At 41.1% G+C, this 23,170-nt stretch overlaps 1 protein-coding gene across 1 annotated transcript in view; it reads right to left on the bottom strand.

Annotated features, from left to right (window-relative positions):
- Nucleotides 1–270: 270 nt before the first annotated feature.
- The window catches only part of eys (eyes shut homolog), a 203,562-nt gene continuing 180,662 nt past the window's right edge, over nucleotides 271–23,170 (bottom strand). Inside the window, exons 44-51 of the mRNA XM_061039619.1 lie at nucleotides 17,356–17,528; nucleotides 11,450–11,632; nucleotides 9,870–10,036; nucleotides 7,685–7,829; nucleotides 3,765–3,939; nucleotides 2,427–2,599; nucleotides 2,163–2,324; nucleotides 271–1,484 (exon numbers count right to left, since the gene is read on the bottom strand). Coding sequence (XP_060895602.1) covers nucleotides 292–1,484; nucleotides 2,163–2,324; nucleotides 2,427–2,599; nucleotides 3,765–3,939; nucleotides 7,685–7,829; nucleotides 9,870–10,036; nucleotides 11,450–11,632; nucleotides 17,356–17,528 — 2,371 coding nt within the window. The 3' untranslated portion in view covers nucleotides 271–291. The remainder of the gene's footprint in view (nucleotides 1,485–2,162; nucleotides 2,325–2,426; nucleotides 2,600–3,764; nucleotides 3,940–7,684; nucleotides 7,830–9,869; nucleotides 10,037–11,449; nucleotides 11,633–17,355; nucleotides 17,529–23,170) is intronic.

The following is a 23,170-nucleotide window of genomic DNA, read 5'->3' as shown; positions in this document are numbered from 1 at the left end:
TCCCCATATTGTATTCAAGTCACTATGAAATCTGTATGAATTGTTTGATGGCTTTTATTTGTGAAGCACTTTGAAACTGAGTGTTTTAAAAGTGCTATATAAATAAAGTTGTACATACTATGAAACAGAAGAAGCCATACAGTTGGTCCCTACAGTTCTAACCAATCAAGTGTAAGCTGCTCACACAGCTCTCTGAGGACGACTCTGTTACAATGAGTTAAAAAAAAAAGTCTAATTTCAAGTTTCAAAATTTCACACAAAGGTCTTTTTACAGACTGAAAACATTCACCACTAAGCATTTCCTGGATAAACATTAAAACCCTCACTATTCTGAAGAAGCAGCAGCGGCTTTGTGTCTTTAAACAAATAAACGTTTCTGAGATTTCCTTCGAAGCCTTTTGAAAACAACCCAGAGGTGACGGTTGAAACGTTCCTCTGCAATTCAAATCCTCCCAAGTAAAGCCGGCCGCCGTAGTTTAAGGCGACGTAGCGCTCGAACGGGTCCATATCTTCAAAGACGACCCTCCTGTTGTCGAGGAACGCCTGGATGACGGTGCTGTTTAAAGACACGGACACGTTGTGCCACTTGTTGCAGCAGAGTGAAACGTTCTTGAAAGTCACCGGGCGCAGCAATCTCTCCCCGAGATTCACCGCTACTTTGAGTCGTCCTCTTTCGAGCCCGACCGCGAGGTAGTCGTCGTCTTCCTGTTCCGCCTTTCCCATCCATATGATCAAACTGTCATTGGAGCTCGAGCGGAAGCTAAAAGAAACCTGCGCGTATTTCAGATTCCTCGTGTTGTGTCTCGGGTCCGAGTATTTAACGTACGAGTTCCCCACAAACTTCAGCGTGTCTGCGGTTACTTCGGCGTCGCAGTACCTCCCTCCCCATCCTAACGGGCAGACGCAGCTGTATGAGAAGTCGTTGGATGGGGAACATATGGAACCGTGTTTGCAGTTGTTGTTAACGCAGTTTATAGACTGGTTGCACGCAGAGCCGGTCCACGGCAGCGGACACACACAAGAGAACGAGTTACCTCCTAACGGCAAGCAGCGCCCGCCGTTTTGGCACACCTTGTACCCGCACGCAGTCCCGTCCCAGTCCCCTACATTAGCTCCACTCACCGCCCCCGTCTCTGTCAACTCTAACTCCTGACCGTTAATCACGAGTTCTCTGAAACCCCCGGTGAAACCAGTCGGCTCCCGTTCTGTTGCGTCCGTGGACACCGAGCTCAGAGTGGACACCCCGCCGATGAAGATGTCGGTGGCAACGTCCAGGGTGGTCATCCCTTCTGTCCCGTTCCCTCTGACCTCCTCATCGTCCAGACTGAGGAAGCCTCGGAGACCAAAGCGGCCGGCCTTCACCGTGTGCCACGTCCTCCCGCGTGAGTCCACTTTGTCGGCAGTCTGCAGGACACGGGTCCCGTCTCCCAGGTTATACCGCAGCTGCACAAATCCAGATGACAAGGAGAGGCAGAAAAAGTCTCCTGCAGGAAGAAATCAAACAGGGATGTTAATATACATTAATTTCATTAAAGGCTTTATGTGCGATTTTTTGATCCAGCAGATGTCGCCCTTGAGCACCAGCATGAAACCAAAACAACTCCCGCTGCATTGTTTTGTTGGCATGCTAATGCTAGTGATCTTTATTACGCTCGTATCTTCACACTGCATGTAAATTTACCTGAAATGAGCGTGATCTAGAAACGCAGTTAAGCAGTGAGTACAGTATGTTATTCTTCTTTTCTCTAGTCTAATTAAACAACTTTTATACGTGAGGGGAGGAGTCAGCCGGCCGGCCGTCCTGGCGATGTAAACAAAGTGAAGATAGGACTCTGAAAACTCTGAAAGCATCACAGACAGTGGGACTCGGGTGTTACACCCATTGTAGACAGTCATGACTCACAGAGTTATTTTCAGAGGATATACTTGATTTATATTACATTTAAGTGTGAAAATCTCATATTAAGCCTTTAAGTAAATTCATTCATAAATAAAGGTTCAGATCACCTGCTATTTCTAGAAAAGTTAATCATATCCTTTAAAGTTGATTGGTTCATCAGCACCCCAACATGCACTTTAAACCTTCTAGGTTCATATAAACCTTACATTATCTTATTTAATAGAAGTAGCAGGCTTTAAAAAAGAGATTTGAGTGTCCTCACCTGCTCTGGCACTGAGATGTTGTGCAGTGTAGACGAGGATGCCATCTGGTGATAAAGGCTGGAACTGCAGCTCTATCACAGTCCTGTGTCTGATACTCATGGGAGGGAATGACAACCATGACGACTGGTTGCCGCTGAAGAACGGATCACTGATGGTCACAGCTGAACAGGAAAAAGAATAGAGCAGTTTAATAAAATAGTACCAAAAAAAAAAACAGAAACACATATCGTATTGTGAAACAGTTGAGGTTCAAGAATTGCAACCTTTCTCGCAGTAGAGTCCTGCGGTCCCCAGGGGGCACTGGCAGGTGTAACCATCAGGCAGAGGGATGCAGGTGGAGCCGGGGGCACACAGAGGAGGGGGACTGTGCTCGACGTCGCACACAGACACGGTCTCAGAGCAGAGCGCTCCCTTCCATCCTAATGGGCACTGGCAACTGCAGACGGACACAGTCAGGCACTGTGAAAAGCTTGTAAACACTGTCATTTCCCTGAACTGTGGAACGTATTTTCCAAGGGTTATTAATATCCTATTTACAAAACATATGAGAAAAGACACTGAGGCTGCGTTTTCACCAAAACTACCAGGAACTTCATATCCCAGGGGCTTCAAAAACAATCTCACTGTTCCAAATGGTATTGTTTTAAAGCTCCTGTGAGGAGTTTCAACTGGTTATGAAACTGACTAAAAGTTCTATTGACTTCATGTTATGATCTATACAGGCAAATGAGACCATCAGTGACAAGATGGTATATTAATGGCCCGTGCATCAATGGTGCAGAAGCCCTACTGTTTTTTGTTTGGAAAAGAGTGTACAGATGTGTGCCAAAAAAATCTCATTTTCGACAAGCTCAAAAAGTCATGAAATGCAAATGGTCGGAGCCAAATGCCTCCACAGCGACCCCTACCATATTATTTAATGGAGCATGCCACACAGTATGTTCCATCTACATGTACAAGATTTGGTAGGCATATGTTTCATGTTCTGAAGCTACAAAAACTTCCATGTGCCAAAACTCTAAACTCAACAGGAAGTCCAATATTTCAGTTTGAAGTTGAAATGTAGGTATATATTTTTTCCATTTCCAGGGGTCATTCATGGTCAAACTACTTCTAGGGTATGAATCTAATCACGGTAAAAATAGGTGTACAGCTAGAGATGACCTGACCTCTAACAAGTGATCAAAATCTTTCTCATTGCTCAAAGGGTGTGGCCCTCAAATTTGCAAGTTCACCATGAAAATAGAAATGGTTTCCATCTCGGCTGTAGATACTCAGCAAGTCAAACCACTTGTTTCTCTGCAGATCTTCTTTATGCTGTAAGTATTTGACCAATTGACATTGACCAGCCCTGCAAGGCCCCGCCCCCAAAGTCAAAATACATTCAGAAAGCACAACCCCAACAGGAGCGTAGATTTAAGTCCCTGGGACTCAATCTAGACCCTTTATTCTTACAAATTGATTGTCCCTTGTTGAAGTTCCAGCAGTGGAGATGCAGCGATAATGTAACGTTTTTGTGTGTGCATTGAATTAACTTAAAGAACATTATGTCTTATTCAAGGGAGGAATCATTCTAAAGAAAATGAATCGTTTGTCCTTACTACACAGATGAGCCAGAGTCCACACACGTCCCTCCGTTCCTGCAGTGAACATGAACACATGGTGTGACTCCACACTGACCCACGCTTCGCCCGAAGGCTGCATGTCCCGCAGGCTGTCCCAGTACCTGGAACTTCCTGTCCCTCCTTGTGGAAAACTGCACATCAAAAATGCACCCTTTGGAGAAAACAAACACACACAGAGACAAAATGCATGTAAGAGGGATGTTGTTTACCTTCCATAGGGCATTAACAGAATAAATACAATATTTAATTTGAAGATCTGCAAATCTGATTGGGTGTCCTATTTAAAAAAACATTTCTGATGGTGTGTGCAGTAGATTCATTAACGTCTTTTATGGATGTGTTAGGCCTTCACAGCAATCTTTATAAAGTCTTCAAACTAGAATCCGCCTTATTTGATTTTAACTCTTGAATTTGATGGAATAAAGTCTGCAGTCTCTTCACATCCAAGCTGTCCGAGCTTTTTAAAATCTCATTTTTTCCACCTGTCATCTCGCATCTCTCTCATCCTATTTGCTTTTTCTTTTTTTTTTCATAATTCAATTTGATCAAGACAATATTTGCTTTGGCCCTTACCTGCAGAGCACAGGGCCCTTCTATAAATATAAGGCCAGAGCAACAAGCCTGCTTGTCATCTGCACATGCACACAACCCTCCCCTTTCTCTCTGCTGCATTAGTCATTGGCATAAACAGGATGCAGGGGGAAATGTCATGCTCATTCATGAATATTCATGGCGCGATGCCGTCTACTTGGCAGACTCAAGTGATGGTTGCAGTGCCGCAAAAATTGGGCCGCCGAAAACGCAAAGCAGATTCATAATAATGAAAGTTAGCTGCAAACACTGCCGTCAAGAAACCCAAGGAGTCGAGAAGAGCAATTATACCTCCCGGAGAAAAATCTGAAATTTAAATGATTCGTTTTTTAAGAAAACATTTTCTTACAAATGGAGACATTAAGAATAAACAAAATCACCGTGGAGGAACATTTACATCTTTTAAATCAGTTCTCAAAATCACTTTGGAGACCGTCTTGTCTTCAGGGATTTTATCTTTTTGTAGCTTTCACTCTTTATCTCTTTGTTTATATTTGATCTTTTTCACGTTTTACTTGAATTCATCTGTTTACTCATTTTTAACCATCCAGCTTTCTTTTTCTTGCACATGTTTTCCTTTTACTGTTTCTCTGTATTGATCAGTACATTAGCATTGCCTTGCTTTGTTGTCCTTATCTGGGTGTGTGTTGTTGTGTCGCCTCCTGTGTTTTCTGTTTTTGCCTTTCTAGTCAAAGCACTCAGTTGTGTTTTTAAATATAAAGATATTCATATTTTCTACCATTTCACTGCGGCAATCTTTAAAAATAAATAAATAAATGACCGGAGGCGCGAAATAGAAATGACCTTCAAGATCGTTTAGCATGCCGAATAAATAATATGCATCAAAAGCAGCAGGAAGTCAGAGGACGAAATTGACCATGAATGGATTTCCGGGGGTGTCGGTTGACCTAGCGTTGTGTTGCTCCACATGTACAGAGGCTATAGTCAACGCAGCGGGCGGCATGGGTTACAGTCCGACCTGCGGCTCCTTTCCCCACATGTCATTACCCCCTCTCTCTCTCTCTCTCCCTAATGTCCTTCTCTATCCACTGTTGTCTTCTCAAATGAAGACATGAAAGCCAAACATATATGTAATAAACTTTCACCCAGTTCATTGTGCAGTTGACTCTTTACAGATGTAATACAAGTTTCACCGTTTAAAATCAGTCTCCTCCCTTTAAATGAGTCAGCAGGAGCAACTCATCCGGAAAAGGGTAAAAAAAAAAAAAAAAAACACTCCCTATACACATCTTATTTAACCCCTAATTCTTATAATAAAGTAATATCAAAGTAATACTTACTGGAGGTCTTTTATTTTGAGGTCATAAAGCGGGGGGATTTGTTGTCCTGATCACTGGAAACTTTGAGAGTAAAATACCTTGTTGGATATAATTGTCTTTGTAGTATTTATTTAAGGTTAAGGTAGTCTGTTATATATTGGTGTTTTGGGTTATTGATTATTATATCATTTATTAGGATTATATTGAGTAGGGGGATATCGGGTCACATGGGTATGGGCGGAGATGTGTTGATTTAACTCATCTGTTCACCTTCTGTTCTCAGTGGAAGTGGGGGGGGTGAGCTGTGTTGCCGTATTTTTTGTTGACCGCTATTGTTTCTGGCTCACTGTGATTATGAGTTAATGCACGTTATCATAAGTTAAATTGATTCTCTTTATTCGTTAATAAAAAGGTCAAACTTATTTTATGTAAGATTTACTTTTATTGATCCCTGCAAGGGGAAATTTCAGTTTTCACACTCTGTAAGTCATGAACACACACACAGGCTGAAATATACACACACATGCACACACAGGATCCTATGGACATGCACTAATGGAGAGAAGCCAGAGTGACGGAGCGGCCCACAGCGGGCAGTGCTCAGGAGGTGATCTGGCACCTCTCCAGCTTCCGACTTCCATGTTTGGTCCGCACCGGGACTTGAACCGGCGACCCTCCGGTTCCCAACCCAAGTCCCTACAGACTGAGCTACTGCCGCCGTATCACAGTATTCTTTTGAAAGCGCGTCTGACAAAGATATCAGGCCCAACCTCAGCCTCTCAGCGGCTTCATGTTCAGGAAAGCCGCTATATACCTTATAAATACTGTGGCGCAGTTACTACCAACTCTCAACAGATGGCTAAATGTCCCCCTCACTGTGCTTGGCTGAATGGTTTGTGAAATACACAATTTCTGCAACGAGGTTAATTTGCACAGGAAGGGGCCCATTTGCCTCGAATGACTGATTATAGTTCATGTAAATACAAACAGCACCGGTATACAGAGAGGCTATTTTCTGCAGCATTTTGCACAGCATTTAACCTTTTTTTTTAACAATAGCAACTTCCCACTTCCTTGTCATTTGATCAACAGCTCAAACTGAGTAAGTGATTTCCCCGCCCCCCCACAGCAGCCTCAGTCCCTCCACTGCCACCTTTTCCACAGGGGAGTGTGGATCTGTTGATAACTGGGAGTGAAGTGCATTATCGGAGTGTTCCTTGCCAGCCATCATGATTAGGGCTCGAGGAAGGTCACACAGATCTGATTAGACGCTCATGAGTTCTCATTACATCCCGAGCAGAGAGGTTATGGTTCCACCAGTGTCGCCGGTGCTCAGGTAGTGATCGCCGGCGCGGAGGAGAGCGACGGCGTGATACAGCCGGGGCCAAAAACGATGCGTCACCAGCACTGATTCGATTCCTGAAGGTTTATTTTGCGGGCAGAAAATGAATTATTGCGATGATGAATGAAAATGGCTGCAGTCCTTAAACAGAAAAAAAAAAGCTCTTGTTCACCTCAAATGGATCTGCCCTGACATTTTATAATAACAAGCCTCATTGCTGTAGTGCAGAGACTGCTGAATGTGCTTCTGATGATATTCATAGTTGTTGTCTGATTGCTGTTATGGCAATTTTGTGCCACAGCTCTGAACATTAGCCGGCAAAATGAATTCTCCCCAGAACACATTCCCACATGAGGTCACCAGAGAGAAGCATAAATGATGTAGATGATGACAGAGATTATTTGTACGGCATCCTTGTTTAAATGACTTATCAGCAGTGGAATGGATTTGCACACACACGCAAAACTGTACATGGTGAGGATTGATTAAAGGGTTGCAGATACAATCAACCTCAGAGCTCTGTTCTGGCTTCAAACACAGTCCAAGCCTGTAACTCCCTTTTCATTACACACTCTTCCCCCCTCTGCTTACAAACACACAGAGATCCTGGGAGAAACTCCAAGCCCCAGCACTCACACTCCAGGCAGCAGTGTTGGGTTGTAATAAAGCCGTAGCAGTCTTACCCTGAAAGCCGTAGCGGAACCTGGAGCCAAGTGGCAGCAGTTCAGGGGTGTACTCATTATATCCTCCCACAAAGAGCTGGTTGAAAACATTGAGGCCCACCAGGGGTCCTGGAGATGATCCTGTTCGGTTCCGTTGTCCATCAACCTAGGAGAGGAAGTAGGGAAATGTTGATACTTTTAGGCATCAGTGTGGGCGCACAGTTTAATTAATACCCTGCACAAGTTTACAAAATATCAGAACATGGATGGATCAGAGTTTTTTTTTCAGTGTCTACCACTGTTGGGAAAGCTACTTATGGAAGCATATAGTAAGTAACTAATTACCTCACACGAGAAGACATTGAACCACAGTAAGTTAGGGGAGTTATGTAGTTTTATTTTGTGATCAACTTTTTATTGAAATTTTACTCAAGATGCTTATACACGAGCTTCAATGACAGAAACCCAAGACAGCATCATCAAATATACAAACTATTTACAGATCGCCGTTGCCTTGATGAGGAAAAATATACATAAAATTTGAAGCAAAGACAAAATTACTGAATGAAATTATGATATGCATGTACACACATATATACACACATATGGACACAAAATAAAACCTATAGACACAGCTTAATAAAACTAAAAGAAATAAACAGAGTTATGTAGTTCTATGCATAAAGCTACTTATGGTTGTCAAAATGTTGATACCTTTCAATACCAAGTGTTTGAAACTTTACAACCTCATTTTTTTTTTTTAAATGGAGGATAGTATCAAAAGGTACTGGAGCTTTAAAAAAAAAACTTCAGCTCTACAGTTATATTTGTTTTACCAAAAGCTGCTGCAAGTGAAAGACTGAAAGAGAGCATTGTCTAATTTGCATTAATACATTACACACATTATTTGTGCAATTTTAGACATTGTGCAGGAGTTTGCTTGCCAATTTTGGTAACTGAACACTAAAAAATATTAATAGTTTCATTAGGAGACTGCACAAAACACTGCAAACTAGAACTCAAACTACCTAAATCAAAAAGTAAATATGTAAGAGGTTGAACTACCAGTAAGCTACAGCACAATGTAGTTAAACTTTTAGTTAACCTTTATGGAGTTTAAAACCGCCCCAAACACTGGAGTCCACTTGCACTACATGCTCCCATGGGTTAGTATCTGAAATCTTTGAGGCATGTTTCCTTCTTTCCTTACTGACTCTATAACACCTTCACTGTTCCTACAGAGTTTTCTGCAACACTTGGATGGAGCATACACCCTGTTTCTTCATGATCTCTGAGCCAAACTGATTTGTAGGTGCAAAGAAAACTGAGCTAAGGAAACATCCAACTCCACATCCTACATACTCTACTTGAAATATAGCGTGTGTCTGTGCTCCTTCATACCATACTGTTTGTTTTTGAAATAAGAAAATCTCTAGAAACTAAGAACATCCCTCAAGGAGAAATCAAACGTTTGAACATGTTTAAACAACAATTTTAAATGGATCAACAGTGACTTCAACTAATTGTCTCATTTAATATCTATCTGTTACACATTTAATTGCTCTAATGATTCCTTAGTTCTTAATTTCTCGTTTCATTGTTACTTTTTGGTGTTTTATTCATTAAATCGTTTGGTTTCAATCACACAGTATCTTTTGTTTTACTCGATTGGAGAGCATAGTGTTGTAGTACTTGAATTCAGTCTTTGTCTCCAGACCACTTTTTGAAGGTCTCTGTCACGTCTAGGAATCTATGAAGTATTTTTACTCGGTCTTGTCTCAGTCTCAGACCGAGCAGACTCTGGATTTTAAATCAAGACCGGTGAGACCAACACTGATGGGCTATTGTTCCATGTCATTACTGCGATTAGCAGAAACATGCCTCTTTCTAAAACAAAGAAAAACTTCATTTCATTTGATGTCTGATTTTTATCCCCCGGTTATGGCCGCGACTTTCCCAGTGTTCCGGTCTAAGTGATTGAAGCGCCCGCTGCCCACAAGTTTATGATTCTTCTTTGATATTTATGGTCATGGTCTCATCTCAGTCTCGCACTGCCTTGGGCTTGTTCTTGGTCTTGACCCGGTCCCGATCCCTAAATGTCTTGGTCTTGACTACAGCACTAGTAGAACACTTAAAACCCTCCTGCAGTATGAAAGTATCCTGCAGTATCTATATGTTCTCTGGCATGTTTAGAAAATGAAATCACCTTCAGCCACCCTGTTCTCTTGGACCTTCCAAATATAACGGTGTGGATGCTGATCCGCGGGTTGAGTCGATCGCTGACGATGGTTGCTACACCTGATCCGAGGTTGAATTTGTGCAAAACTCTTCCGTTTCGTAACCCCAAAACCAGGAAGTCATCACCGTCGTTGCCTGGAAAAACACAGGAAATAAGAAACATGGAAGACAAATATATTAGTCATTGAAAAACAACAGAAAAAGGAGTGATTCAAATGTTTCCCAAAATGTGCTACAGAAAATATTGTCTCTAAGCGGGGCTGTTTGCATGTATTTATATAACACATTATATTTAACTTGAAGGTAAAATTGTTCCCTTTCTATGCAAACCTCATTACAGAAACCGTCTAAGTCACAAGCGACGACCAAGCGAAGTAAGGATGACATTTTTTGCCTCCTGTTGAGAGTTGGTGGTAACTGCACCACAATATTTTTAATTTTCCATTGATGGGACAAATATTCCACTTCTCCATGACCTGGAATGATCTGGAAAAATGTCAGTGAATATTGTACTTTTATTATAAGAATCAGGATTTAAATAAGTCCAGGGCTGCCCGGGACTCAACCCCAGCACTTGTGCACGTTCTGCCCACATGACGATGGAGATTGTGGGAGTCGTTAAGGAGGACGGGTAATTTCTGTGTCACATATTTTGCCTCAGTTTATTTCAATGCAACCTCATCGCTGCAGTGAAACAATTATTTCTGCTTCATTCCTTGGAGTTGCTTATCAAAAGATTCCACTTCATTAAACCAATTATCATGCGTATTCTTCATATTTCATCTTTTCCTTTTATAGTGCCTTTGAGTTTGTACTTTCTCCAACTGTGCCGCTCTCTTTCCTGACACGTGTTTCATTATTCATTATGGCTCTTGTTTTGTTTCGCCTCCACCTTGATGAATTGTACTCTCGAGAGACAATAAGTGCAGGAGATCCACAAGATCCTGTGTGTGCGTGTATGTATGTATGTGTTGTGCATGTCTCTCTCTCTCTCTTTTTCTGATGAAATATGCTGCTGACAATGACACTGCGGATACCTGCTGCTGAACCGGACCCTGCAGAGAGGAGATCCTAATTTAAAGTGATGGCTGCTGACAGCGTCACATAGACCCTACACCCTCACACGTCTGTTTAAAGCAATTAAGATTGATATTTTGTGAGATGCTCGGTTCACATGTTCATTATATGCTCACTCTGCCAACATGCAAGTCAGAAACAATCACAATTAAGCTGGAAATCAACTCACTTCTTTGGGCTGCAGGAAGAATAAATTATCAATGTCTCAAAATCTGCCAGGAAAGAAACCCCTTCGAGATTAGTCTTGATTAAAGGATCTCAGAGGAGAGTGGAAATCTATTAGAGAGCACATTACCATACACAGTGGGGGGGAAACCTCTCAAATTGGCAATAGCACTTCTTTTTAAAATCCTTAATGAAGTTTGACAACTAAAATCCAGCTAAAGACACGTCCTTAAGTTGTTTTCCTCTTTCCATTTGACCATTTGGGGTTTTAGAATTGCTGTGTGGGGTTTCTCAGATTGAGCTCACCTCGTCCTTTATGCCCAGCGAACAGCATCAGGTTGTCTTTCGCAGCAGATGAGTTATCGGCGAGGGTGAACTTCAGCTTGAACTCGTAGAAGAAACCGAGGCTGGGGATGGAGGAGTAAGCCACAAAGGACGTGTAACCGAACTCGTCTGTTCCGCTGAATCTGGCACGAGTTATATTGATGGCTGAAAAAACAAGCACATTATCATTTATTTCATAATATTGTAAAAAAAAAATGTGGCTTGTGAGGGGCTGTGTGTGTGTGTGTGTGTGTGTGTGTTTGACTGAGGAGAAAACAGGTCTGTCTCATTATCTCCCTCCCAGGTTACCAAAAGATGGCACTATTGCTACACAGAGGTTAGAGAAATATTGTCCTTTTCTGACTGCTGTTAGATGATGACCTGTTTTCAAATACTATCACCTCTTCAGTCCTATTCGATTTTCATTAGTCGCTTTTTAGGAAGGTTTCTGGCAAAGCATGCATCGCTTTTCATACTCGGCGTGCACAAGGGTAGCACAATAATCCCATATATATTCAATTACAATCTCGGCTTTACTCGTTCAGAATGCACGGTTGATTCAATAATGCTCTCTCTTGTATTCCATCTCGGCATACCCATCTACTTGATTTTACACAGGGGGGACTCAATGTAAATTTTCCCCCACGCTCGTTCAAAATTACAAGCTGCTATGTGGGTTCCCCCCACCCCTCCCCTCTCCTTCTTTTCCACACAGCAGTGAGGATTCGAACAAAAAAAAAAATCCTCCTGCACCTCTTCACAGTATACCACCTTGCATATTCCTCTGCAGCCCCAGGCGTTGGCTAAGAGGGGGTTCAGAAGCTCCCCTCTGCGCCTGCCCCTCGGCTCTGTTTGGCTGCTAAATTATTAATAAGGCTGGAAAATGCTTCTGTTATCATCTGTGGTGTGGTAGGTATAGAGCTTTATTTGCTCTTTTGTTTCAGAGAACAGACCGAGTGTTAAAGCTCCAGCTTATTTGGAAGCTGTGCTCGAAGTTCATCATATACATGCTAATGTTTCTGCCCCCTGTAATAAACGCCTGAGCTCTGTGTGTGGTCGCCCCACCTGTTCAGAACAGATACGTGCAAACCTGTGAGCCATTACTACAATATGAAATGACCTTGAGCTATTTACTGTGTTCACGTATGTATGATGCTTGAGTCTTTGGTACCAAATTAACAACTAACTGAAATGATCTTAAAAAAAAAAAAAAAAAAAAAACTATCATCACAGTTTGATTCAATCCGTGAGGGGAAATTCATGTTATTGAGACACATGCTACCAACCAACACACATAGGACTAAAATACACACATGCACAAACAGGATCCCGTGGACATTAGATGTAAATGTAATATAAATCTAAAAATGTAAATTCTGGTTGGCGTTTTTTGTTTTGGATTTTGAAATTTAAAAAAAAATCAGAGAATCAAAAAAGACCAAGTACTTTGACTTTTCTGTTGTATCTTTCATCACAAGAAGTACACTGATTTACACATGGGGGGCGCCTCTGAGCTACTGGGGGGATTTGGTTCTTTGCTCAAGAGCACATCAGTAGTGCTCAGGAAGTGAAATGGCTTTTTCACTGTGACTAGATCTTTTATTATCCCTGTTAGAATAGAAATTAGAGCGATTCTCAACCTTTAAATTGTCTCTACATCCCAACAAAGGTTTCTGAGAGACGCCACTCCCCCCTGTTGAAAGTTGTTGTACTACTGGATCAACTTTTTGAAAAGACTATTATAAGATGGAAAAGTTGTTGCTTCAAGAACGATTCTGCTGAGCTGAAGTTTCAAAGTGTTATAAGCGTTTGTTACACTGTGTTTGTCACGGACACATATACAAGGAAATCGTCATTACCTTTTGCTTTGGGTCTTGACTTTAACTACATTTCCATTTCCGAGGACTTTCACTTTTAAAAACCCTTGATCTAAATCTTATTTAAGGGTCAGCAAAAGATTGAGAGATCCATTCTTCCAAAGTGTTCTGCAGGGCAGCTTTAATCTCCTGCAGTAACTGTACGCTTGTAAAAATAGGTTGATTTTACTATCAGTTACCTTTGGGTGCTCTAAACAGCATTCATCCAAATTCACGAAGGGCCATAATAACTCCTGAAACCAAGGAGGCGATGGGATTGTAGAAGAGAATTACTTCAGGTTTCTGTAACTCATTGAACCAAAATGCAGGCAGCCACTTATTCTCAGGCCTGCAGCGTTATACGTGATGAATACAGAATCATCAGAAAATCACAGAGGTTGACTGAAATACACGCTCATATTCCTAAACTCATCATTTCTGCTGGCTCACTCATCATTGCATCAACACACTGACACACCGCCAGTCACAGAACATATCATTACATAATAAATGTTAACATAATATTTACAAAAGGAGCTTATGAATCGCCTCGGTTGAAATGCATTCATGTATGGATTATAGCACCACACGCTGTCAAATATTATTACATAGCATTTCCACTTTGCTGGGTATTTGTGTAATATGGTGCAAAAAGCAAACAGGAAGCCTGCAGAGGAATGAAAAAAAAAAAAAATCCAAATGACATCCCGCACCAGATTGTGCGACGCGCCCGGACACAGGCTGCATGTGTACGGTGCTCATCTGAGCAGCTGGGACAAACAACACTTCTCCTGACTTACACATACAGCACACATCATGTCAGTATATTGTTTTTGTTTTGTTTTTTGGTCTCAACACAATGAAAGGCTGACAGAAAAAAATTACAAAATCAATGCTAACACTGGATCAATGCTATCACTGCAGAGTGTTAAAGCAGGTGAAAAATCAGAGCGGAAAATGGACGAATCAGAGGCATACTAATGGTCAATGGACTTTAGTCACACCTACACACGATGGCAAAGCAGCGGGAGCAATTTAGGGTTAAGTGTCTTGCCCAAGGACACATCGGACATGAGGCTGCAGGAGCTGGGGATCAAACCCCCGACCTTCCAGTTGAGTGACAGCCGACTCTACCAACTGAGCCACAGCCACCTCACAGCAGCCCCTCATAAAATAATTAAAAAAGCTTGCATTACATAACTGTCCGTAAACACAAGGATGTTTGTTTTTGTGTGTGGACTCGTGGGGACTCAAGCATCCTTACTTGACTGGAAACATTTTAATTGAAGACGATAATCCTCATCATTAACATTTTAAATATCAAACAAAACTAATATTCAAAGCAGGCAGGATAAACAATGAACAGAGCTGAAAAACAACAACAATTCATAGTACTGTACTAACAGTACTGTACATTTCACACATGCATTAAGTGTTCCTGTCACTTTCTCTCTGTTTTCATTCCACACATGAATCTTTAACAAGAGGTGTGGGTATTGTGCAAAAGGTAGAACGTTAATAATTCTGATTGAAGTCGTCTTAAATATCCGTTAATATTTAATGAACTTAAACTCTTGAGGCATTCCAGCACTTCCTCCTCTTCTTCCCTTTCCTCCACTTCCTGCTTCTTCAACCTTGTGTATTAAAGCGCACATGGGAATTACGATCAGAAAATATTACATGTAGAAAAATATTTGTGCAGTCTTGTCAAAAAGTGGTGGAGAGAGAGAAAAAAAAAAGATGATTATCAGCATATCACAAGTCATATTTAGCTCAGAGTGGTTCAGAGACCTCAGATCAGTTTTTTTTTTTGACTCGGATGTTATCGGGATTCAAATTCAAATGTCAGCCGTACTGACTGTGACAGTGGAGGGATGCATTAGTGTGTTTGCCGTGTGGGGGCTGAGAGTGCGTCAGGGGCTGTGACATGGCTGAGCGACTTATATGCCAAGCACCCTGCTGCTCAGTTTAGTCGAGCAAAACCGTTTTTCTCTGAGAGCCACGATCTGAGAAGCCTCCTTCTTAAGACAATAGTGCTGAGACTTATAGAAAAGATGATACTATGAAACAGGCATTTTCTTTTTCTATAATGTGTAGGTCATTTCATCTTCATTTTCAATATAGGGAAATAGATGGTTGCTAAGTAAAAATATTGATTGTCTTTATTTTTGAGGTAAGATAACCTGGGTTTTGATTATTTTGGCCGGTGCTCTACCTGAAGCTTGAATCATTTTGTGTTTAGTGGATAATACATTAATTATTGTGGACTGCAAATTTGTTTTTATCCTGCGACTGGTGCCATAACCCCAGACTGTACGTGCATGTCAGGTGCGCTCTCTCTCTCCATGCATGTCAAGAAACTGCTTCATTTTAGTTTTCTGTTCGCCTGTATGTTATTCTCCTTCGCTCTTTTGTTGATAACGTGAAAATGTTGAACTACACATTGCACTGAATAACTTGGATATAAAGGCAACATTTCTCATCGCACCGCCTGACACAAGCAGCAACCTCCGGTGTTAAAGGAAGAATGTGCGACATTTTACCCATGAATACAGAAGAACTCAAGTATATCGACGGCCTTGTGTAGGAAGATGTTTTAGTCGAGGACTAGAGAAAAGAAGAATAACATCCTCACGGCTTATTTAAATGGAACGTAAGTGTGTGTTTAGATCAAAGTCATTCTGTGTCAACTTTATGTGCAATATGAAGCTATGAGCTAACCAAAGTGTGCTAACATTAGCCTGCTAACACAACAATGCAGGTCACAGGTGATCGCGACTCGGGCAAAGGACAATTTTGTCCGACCGCTTGTGCTTAGTGGTGCTCAATCGTGGCGCATTCTACCTCAAGGGCGACATCTACTGGATCCAAAAGTTGCACATTCTTCCTTTAAAAATTGAATCCTGCAGTTCATCGAGTGTCCACTTGAGGCTGGCTGTAGAAGCACCAGCAGTCACACACACACCCATTCAAAAAAAGCCTGTTTTTACAGCAGAAATTAACAGATTTACAACCGGGTTAAAAAAGCAAATAGGTCTGATTAGCTCATGTCTAGGAGGAGGAGGGTGAATTTTTTGATAACCCATCCGTGGTTATTTAATGAAGGATAAGCGTTATTCACAATAAGGTTTGTAGCTGACCTGATTGACAGGCGGGTGCGATGTAACAGTTTCAACGGTTTCAAAACCGCCACAGCTCCATCTCTGTCGTTAGGTTGTGGCTCATCATTGGGAGTGAGGGAGGGGAGGTCTTATGCTACGTCTGGATGATTTTCCCCCCTAGGCTGGGCGTAACACTAATTATAATGGCTTCTAATATGTTATATAACAGAGAACTAAGCCTGTCTTTGGTGGGTTTCCATTGTTAGATAATGGCATGACTATTAGACCCTTTTCCCAAACAACTGTCCACATGCTAACAGCTCAGAGTTATTATGAGTCTGGTTTGCAAATCACTCTCGTAATGACACTTAATCAAGTCCCTTTTCTTGTGGCTGTGGAGTTTTTTTTTGATTGAACTAGAAAGTCATTATACGCCAAGGCATTGTGTGATATCTCGGTCTTCAATGAAATAAAAAAAAACAAATGACCACAGAAAGAGAGCAAAAAAAAAAAAAAAACAGCAAGCCACCTGATTAACATAGCTGTGAGAACACTTCAACACCGCAGAGCTGAAGAAGCCTGACATTTGAAGAAAAGGCTGTTAGGAAAAGTTTCTTTTAGTTACACTGAAGAAATTTAGACTTGTTAGGGAATAAGATCTTACAAAGTTAGACAAGTCCTTCTGGAAAATTCAGCACAGCAGTCCTGGGTTTTTTGTGTTGATTCTCCGACTATATAGCTGGAGGAAGACGTTTTCTGCCTTTTCAGCAGAATTCATTTTCATTAATCCCTTTACTTAACAACGGGCTCTCATTCGACCAACAGCTCAAGGCTCTCATTCACCAACTATTAGCACATCAGCCTCTTAATAAAGCTGCTTAATCTACGCCGCATTGATCTGCAGGGGGATCCGTTCTCCAGCAACACTTACGTTCATCACACAGTAGACCTTGTCTTCCATAAGGGCAAAGGCACACAGCCTCCAGCGGCGACTTGGGGATGCATGTGGCTCCGTGTCCGCAGGGGTTGCGCTCGCAGGCGTTGAACTGGCATAGGCGGCCCGTGTAGAGCGGCGGGCACTCGCAGAACCAGTCCTCGGCATCGCTACACATAGCAGACACAGAGTTAAGACACCATTAGGGCCAGAGGTGAAAATGGACCATGATATTGCAGTCAACACGTCCAGATGCTTTACAAGCTCGCACAGCGGCCTGCAGAAACACACGCAGTGGGAGAAGAGATGAGAGGTTCAAAAAGATAGTAAGAGTGAATGTGTCCAGCCGTGCTTTTGATAAATGAGACCTTCTAAATAAAGAATTTGTGTGAGTGAATGTGGAGATATTTCTGGAGAAAAAAAAAATAACATTCTTGTCAAGGACTTATTCGTCTTAGAAGCTCCTGCAAGGGGCAAGATATGTCTTTGCATGCCTTCGGGTAAAATCAAACACCTGGAGACAAACAACAGCAGAAAAACACATGATTAGTGAAATGTCAAAAAAAAAAAAAGTTAAAGCAAGAAGATGTACAAGATTCCCAGTGTCTTCTTTCCTCGATTTATATGGGTGCACTTCCTCTCTTGGCAAGCAGAAGAGGGTGACTTAGCATGCAAAGTACTCTCCAGACAGGGACTTTATAAAACGCTCTGAGAGGTGCACGACTTCGAAAGGTATAATATCAGATCGAGGGAGCATTGGTGGGGTTTCAAATCTATAAATTAATAATGCGTTTTATGCAGCTGCACTGCAGGATGTATCTTGCTCCTTGAGAAAACCAGCTTCGTGAAATGAAATATTTACCTCCTGTCACCAGCGTTGAGCATTGTTAGACAGGACTGCATTGAAGAACAAAGAGGAAGCTGTATAATGGTGTTACATTTCTTTTGTAGGATTATTGGCAAGGCTGCTCACATCCATTTCTTAAGACATCTTAAGACCCGGTTATACAGAAATACACACTGTCGCTGCCAATTCTGTCTGTTTTTTTTATTTTTTAGAATAATAGTCAGAGATGAAAATTTGTCTGAAAATGTATTTGTATATTCTTTGACAACATCCAAGAAATATCTAATAGTGCTCCTCCTGATGCAGTCTCCATGTTTCAGTGCTTTCTTGCTGCTAATTTGTCCTTCTGCATTGTCAGTTAGTTTTTAAATGTTGGTGACACACAGATCGCGTGGGCTTTTTTTCCCTCCAGATGCTCCAGTTTCCTCCCACAGTCAAAGAAACATGCAGGCTGCAGACTCTAAATTGCTGGTAGGTGTGAAACTAAGTGTGAATATGTTTGTCAGTTTTTTTTTTCGCTGAGAGACTGAAGCCTCTCCAGGGCTTCAATACACTCCACACTCGGCACATGATGAGCGAGAGGAGCAAACAGATTGATGGATGGATACGCAAAATAATGAATGTTTTCTCCTCCTCACAGCAGACTTTTCACAGATGTCATGTTCACAAAATTTCAATTAAACTTGTGAATTTCAAAGGAAAGTTATTCATGCTGGCAGGGAGCTTCATCAATAGCTTGCATCTTTGTTGAAAGTTTTAGTCACTAAGTGGAGGATGCAGTTATCCATTTATGTTCCAACATGACAAAACATCCTTCTGGTTTGAAATAATGTAAGGCTTATGTGAGTTGTAGTTTTAATAGATTACAAGAAATGAGCTCAAAGTTAAAAGGAAAAGTGGAGAAATGCACTTAAAACAGACGTCAACGGGAGAAAAACAATTATCTTTGGACGACTTCTAATTAAAAGAAGAGTTCAAATATATACAATGCCTATTTCATATAACAGTCTTGTTGTTTTTTCTTCATCTGTTTGTCATTCATCAAAATTCCTCATTCCTGCATTATATGTGTAATCCTACTTAGCAATGGACCTTCGTTCTGATGCTGAATCTGAGCAGGGCTTTTATTTTTCTCCGTCATGGTGAAACATGTCTTTGTCTTGATAGAAAATTTGATCCTCAAAAGAATTAAAAAACAAAACCACAGTCTCACTCAGGGTTGTCATAATTCCAGTATTTTACATTTTGATTGGATAATAGTAAAGATCAAACAATATCTATACCTGTTTTGATGCCACAGCAATAGAAATAGAAGCCATTGCAATCCAATCTTGGGTCATTTCTCGTTTTTAGATAACAAAAGGTGGAAGCAGAGTCCTGCACAATGTATGTCTGAGATTTAGAAAGTGTAGATTCTGTTCGTAAGAGGCAGAAATTTAACTTTTGAATCATTATGAGATGCAAATAGGACAGCATTTGCCATCATGTGATTTTTAATGGACCATGGCTGCTCTCTCTCTCTCTCTCTCTCTCTCTCTCTCTCTCTCTCTCTCTCTCTCTCTCTCTCGCTCGCTGCAGCTCTGTTTTGAAAACATAGCTGAAAATTGTAGGAGATTGTACCAATTTCAAAATCATATGGTATCAAAATGTATCATAGAAACAAAAAATTTGACAACCTTATGGTGCTCTCACACAATCCAGAAAATCTTCTAGAATGTTTGAGGTGAACTGTATGTGTGAACGCTAACAGCTGAATGTGTCAGTCAGACTTTACCCAGAATTTTTTTCCTGCCAGCCTTCTAGTAAATCTTCCATCTGAAGTCCAGGTGGGCTGATGTGAGAATGTGCAGCATATGATAATCAGGAAAATTCATATTCTGTATGTACTCTCTCCTAGCATGAAACTGCTTCATTATATATTTTCTATTCAACTTTATATTCTTCTTCTTCACTCTTTTATTGATGTGTTTAATATGTCGAACTACAAATAGCACTGAATAACTTGGATATAAAGGCAAAAAAATCTCATAATGGCGTCTCATAATGTGCTTAATCCTGCAGGTCATCGAGTGTCCAATTGAGGCTGGCTGCAGAAGGACAGGAAGTCACATACACACTCATTCAAAAAGGCCTGATTTTACAGCAGAAATTAACATGTTTACAGCCTGTTTCAAAAAACAAAATAGGTCTGATTAGCTCATGTCTTAATCTGCTCACACTGTACCGGGGTGGGGTGTTTTTGATAACTGTACATGACTTGACATGTTTGCTTTGTCAGTCACGAACGCAATGTTCTTTTTACATCATGTACTCTCCTCCTGAGACACCCCACCACCACCACCACCACCACCAATGTTCAATAGACCTAGCCCCCTGCTGTGAGGTGCATGTTTGAACTAACAAGTCAGGGAGAGTTCAGGGGCAAGATAATTTCACAATTGTACAAGTGAAAACAGCTCCAGTCTCATTAAATGGATTGAAAATTTATTGAAAGTTGACTTTTGTAAAAAAACAAAACAGGTTGCATATTTTTTTCTATTGGCTCCGTAAAGGTAAAGGGGGGAAAGAAGTGGCAAAGGAGTATGAATTGGCCTAATCAAAAAACGCACATGTGTAGGGTTATTTCAATTTGCCGGCGGTTATCACTTTGATCGCAAAATTGAAGTTATGTTTGCAGACTCATTTGAATAGGTTGATCACAAATGCATAGAGTCGGAACTCGCCGTATTTCACGTCATTCAAAGAGCGCACCACGCTACAACACGCTGTAGGCTTTTTTCAGTCTAATGAGTAAATGATAAATAATTGACCGGTTAGCTTATGATATCCCTGTCAGCTGGAACAAAGGGCTATGAGTGCATCTCTACATGCATTTCTCATATTTCACAAGTTATTTATGGAACATTTCTTTTCAAGTGCAAGTTGGTATGCAAATCCAGTTCCACAGTACAGCACTGATGAGGCTCTGCAGTCTTCAGTTGTTGGGAGGAAAACATTTAGCCCACTTCATCCTTTGTTAAAATAAAAAAGAAGCAGTGGGTTTAGCTGATTTTATTTATAGAGAGGAGAAGGAATACTTTGGTGCTGAAATGCCATTTGCATTCCAGTGTTGTAAACAGCCAATTGGACAGCACAGGCAGACAGTGGGATACTTGGTGGGTGGGAGGGATAATCATTTGAAAAGACTGCAAAACTCCTCACTCAATAATTTGACATCTGAAATGTTACACAAGCAAAAAGGGGGAGCAGTAGAATTTACACATTTCAATCACCTGAAGCATTCAGGAGCCTCTTTCTGCAGACGGCTGCTAAGGCTGTTTCGATATTTCCCTGACCTCTCCCAGGCAGCCTCGCAAACATTTTCCTTGGCAGCGAAGAAGGGTGATGTCTGGTGAGTCTGCCTCACAGACTCTTTTGAAAGAGTCTGCCATAGAAAAGCATACTTTAGATGACACTTGAAATAAAATCCTTTAGAATAGAAAGCTTATAGCGTGATGGGAACTTTTCTCAAGGGATCAAACATTACTTCTGCGGTCCAACCTGGATCAGACTGCACTCTGCAGAAAGATGTACTTCTCTCCAACACTTTTAAAGTATATTCACATGTTTAGACTTGTGTATTTATGCTGTTTTCTTTCTAAACTCCTTATACACTGTCTGAAAAAAGGGTAAAAATCTCATCCACCAAAAGAAACACATTGTCCTTTTTTGAGTCCAATGTCTGACCTCCGTATCTCAAACATGGATTATCATTAGGTTTTTGTTTTCACAGATTACACCAGATAAATTGACGCAAAGATATACCCTTGCTGCTCCATCAACCACTTTGATCACTAAGATATTCTTATATGAACACAAAACTTAACCCACACTTCGAATGCATGCTAGCACCATAGTTTTTTTGAGCATTCACACCATCCCAAACCAAACCAACTATCCGTCAAAGTGCACCAGAGTTCATTTCAAATGGACCAAACAGCTTAGGTGTGAATGGGCCCTTCTATTTTACAACGCTTAACTCAAAACCAAAAAATCTAAAAGTCTCTCTTATTGAAAACAAAGGCGTCAAATCAACATTTAATTTGTGCCATGTATAGCCAGTTAGCTGAAGAATAACCTGTGATACTGTCAAGGCACAGAGCGAGCTAAAATCTTATTAATGGAGTTAAACTTTTAAATAAAATTGGCCCGTTTCCCTTCATAACAAAAAAACACGACTGGTGGTTATTACTGTATCCCTTTTTCACATCAACAAATCCCAACATTAAACTGATCCTTTCAAATACTGTCTCATAAAACTTTTACCTTTAGTCAGGTGTTGTGCCAGTGGTAAAAATGCGTCGTTAGCCATGATTTAGCTCGGCAGTCGCTCTCAAAAAATGGTCACACACATGGAAATTTAAGGAAATCCGTTCAGTTTGGTAGAGCTTTCGCCTCTCAACCGGAAGGTCGAGGGTTCGATCCCCAGCTGAGCAACATGTCCGATGTGTCCTTGGGCAAGACCCTGCATTGCTCCCGCTGCTTCGGTGACGGTGTATGAATGGCTTAGTGTTGTACTTACTCTCTGATGTACGTCGCTTTGGATAAAAGCGTCTGCTAAGTGAATTGTAGAATTGTAACTTTATGTGTATCTCTACTGCTAAAATTAGGGTTAGGGTCCCAAACTAATTTACATTTGTTTTCGTTTTTTGATTCACATTTGGTAAAATTACAATTCCCAGCGGTGCCCAAGAACAATAATGAGGCATTTCTGTTAGTGATGCTTTACATTTTGTTCTTGAAGATTTACATCTGTGCCAAGAACCAATGGGCTTGAGGCTTCAGGCTGCAGGCACATAAAGAGAAACAGGAGAGTAGTGAGGGACAGACTGCTGAGTAGATTTTGGTCTTTACAAGACATTTGTTGGCAACAAAAAAAAAAATCTGCTTCGGCGCCCTTCACCAAATCACGTTGATTATTCTCAG

The sequence above is a fragment of the Labrus mixtus genome, chromosome 6 (assembly GCF_963584025.1).
Source record: "Labrus mixtus chromosome 6, fLabMix1.1, whole genome shotgun sequence".
Taxonomy (NCBI): domain Eukaryota; kingdom Metazoa; phylum Chordata; class Actinopteri; order Labriformes; family Labridae; genus Labrus; species Labrus mixtus.
Note: the sequence above shows the minus strand (reverse complement) of the source record. Positions and strands in the feature narration are given on the sequence as shown.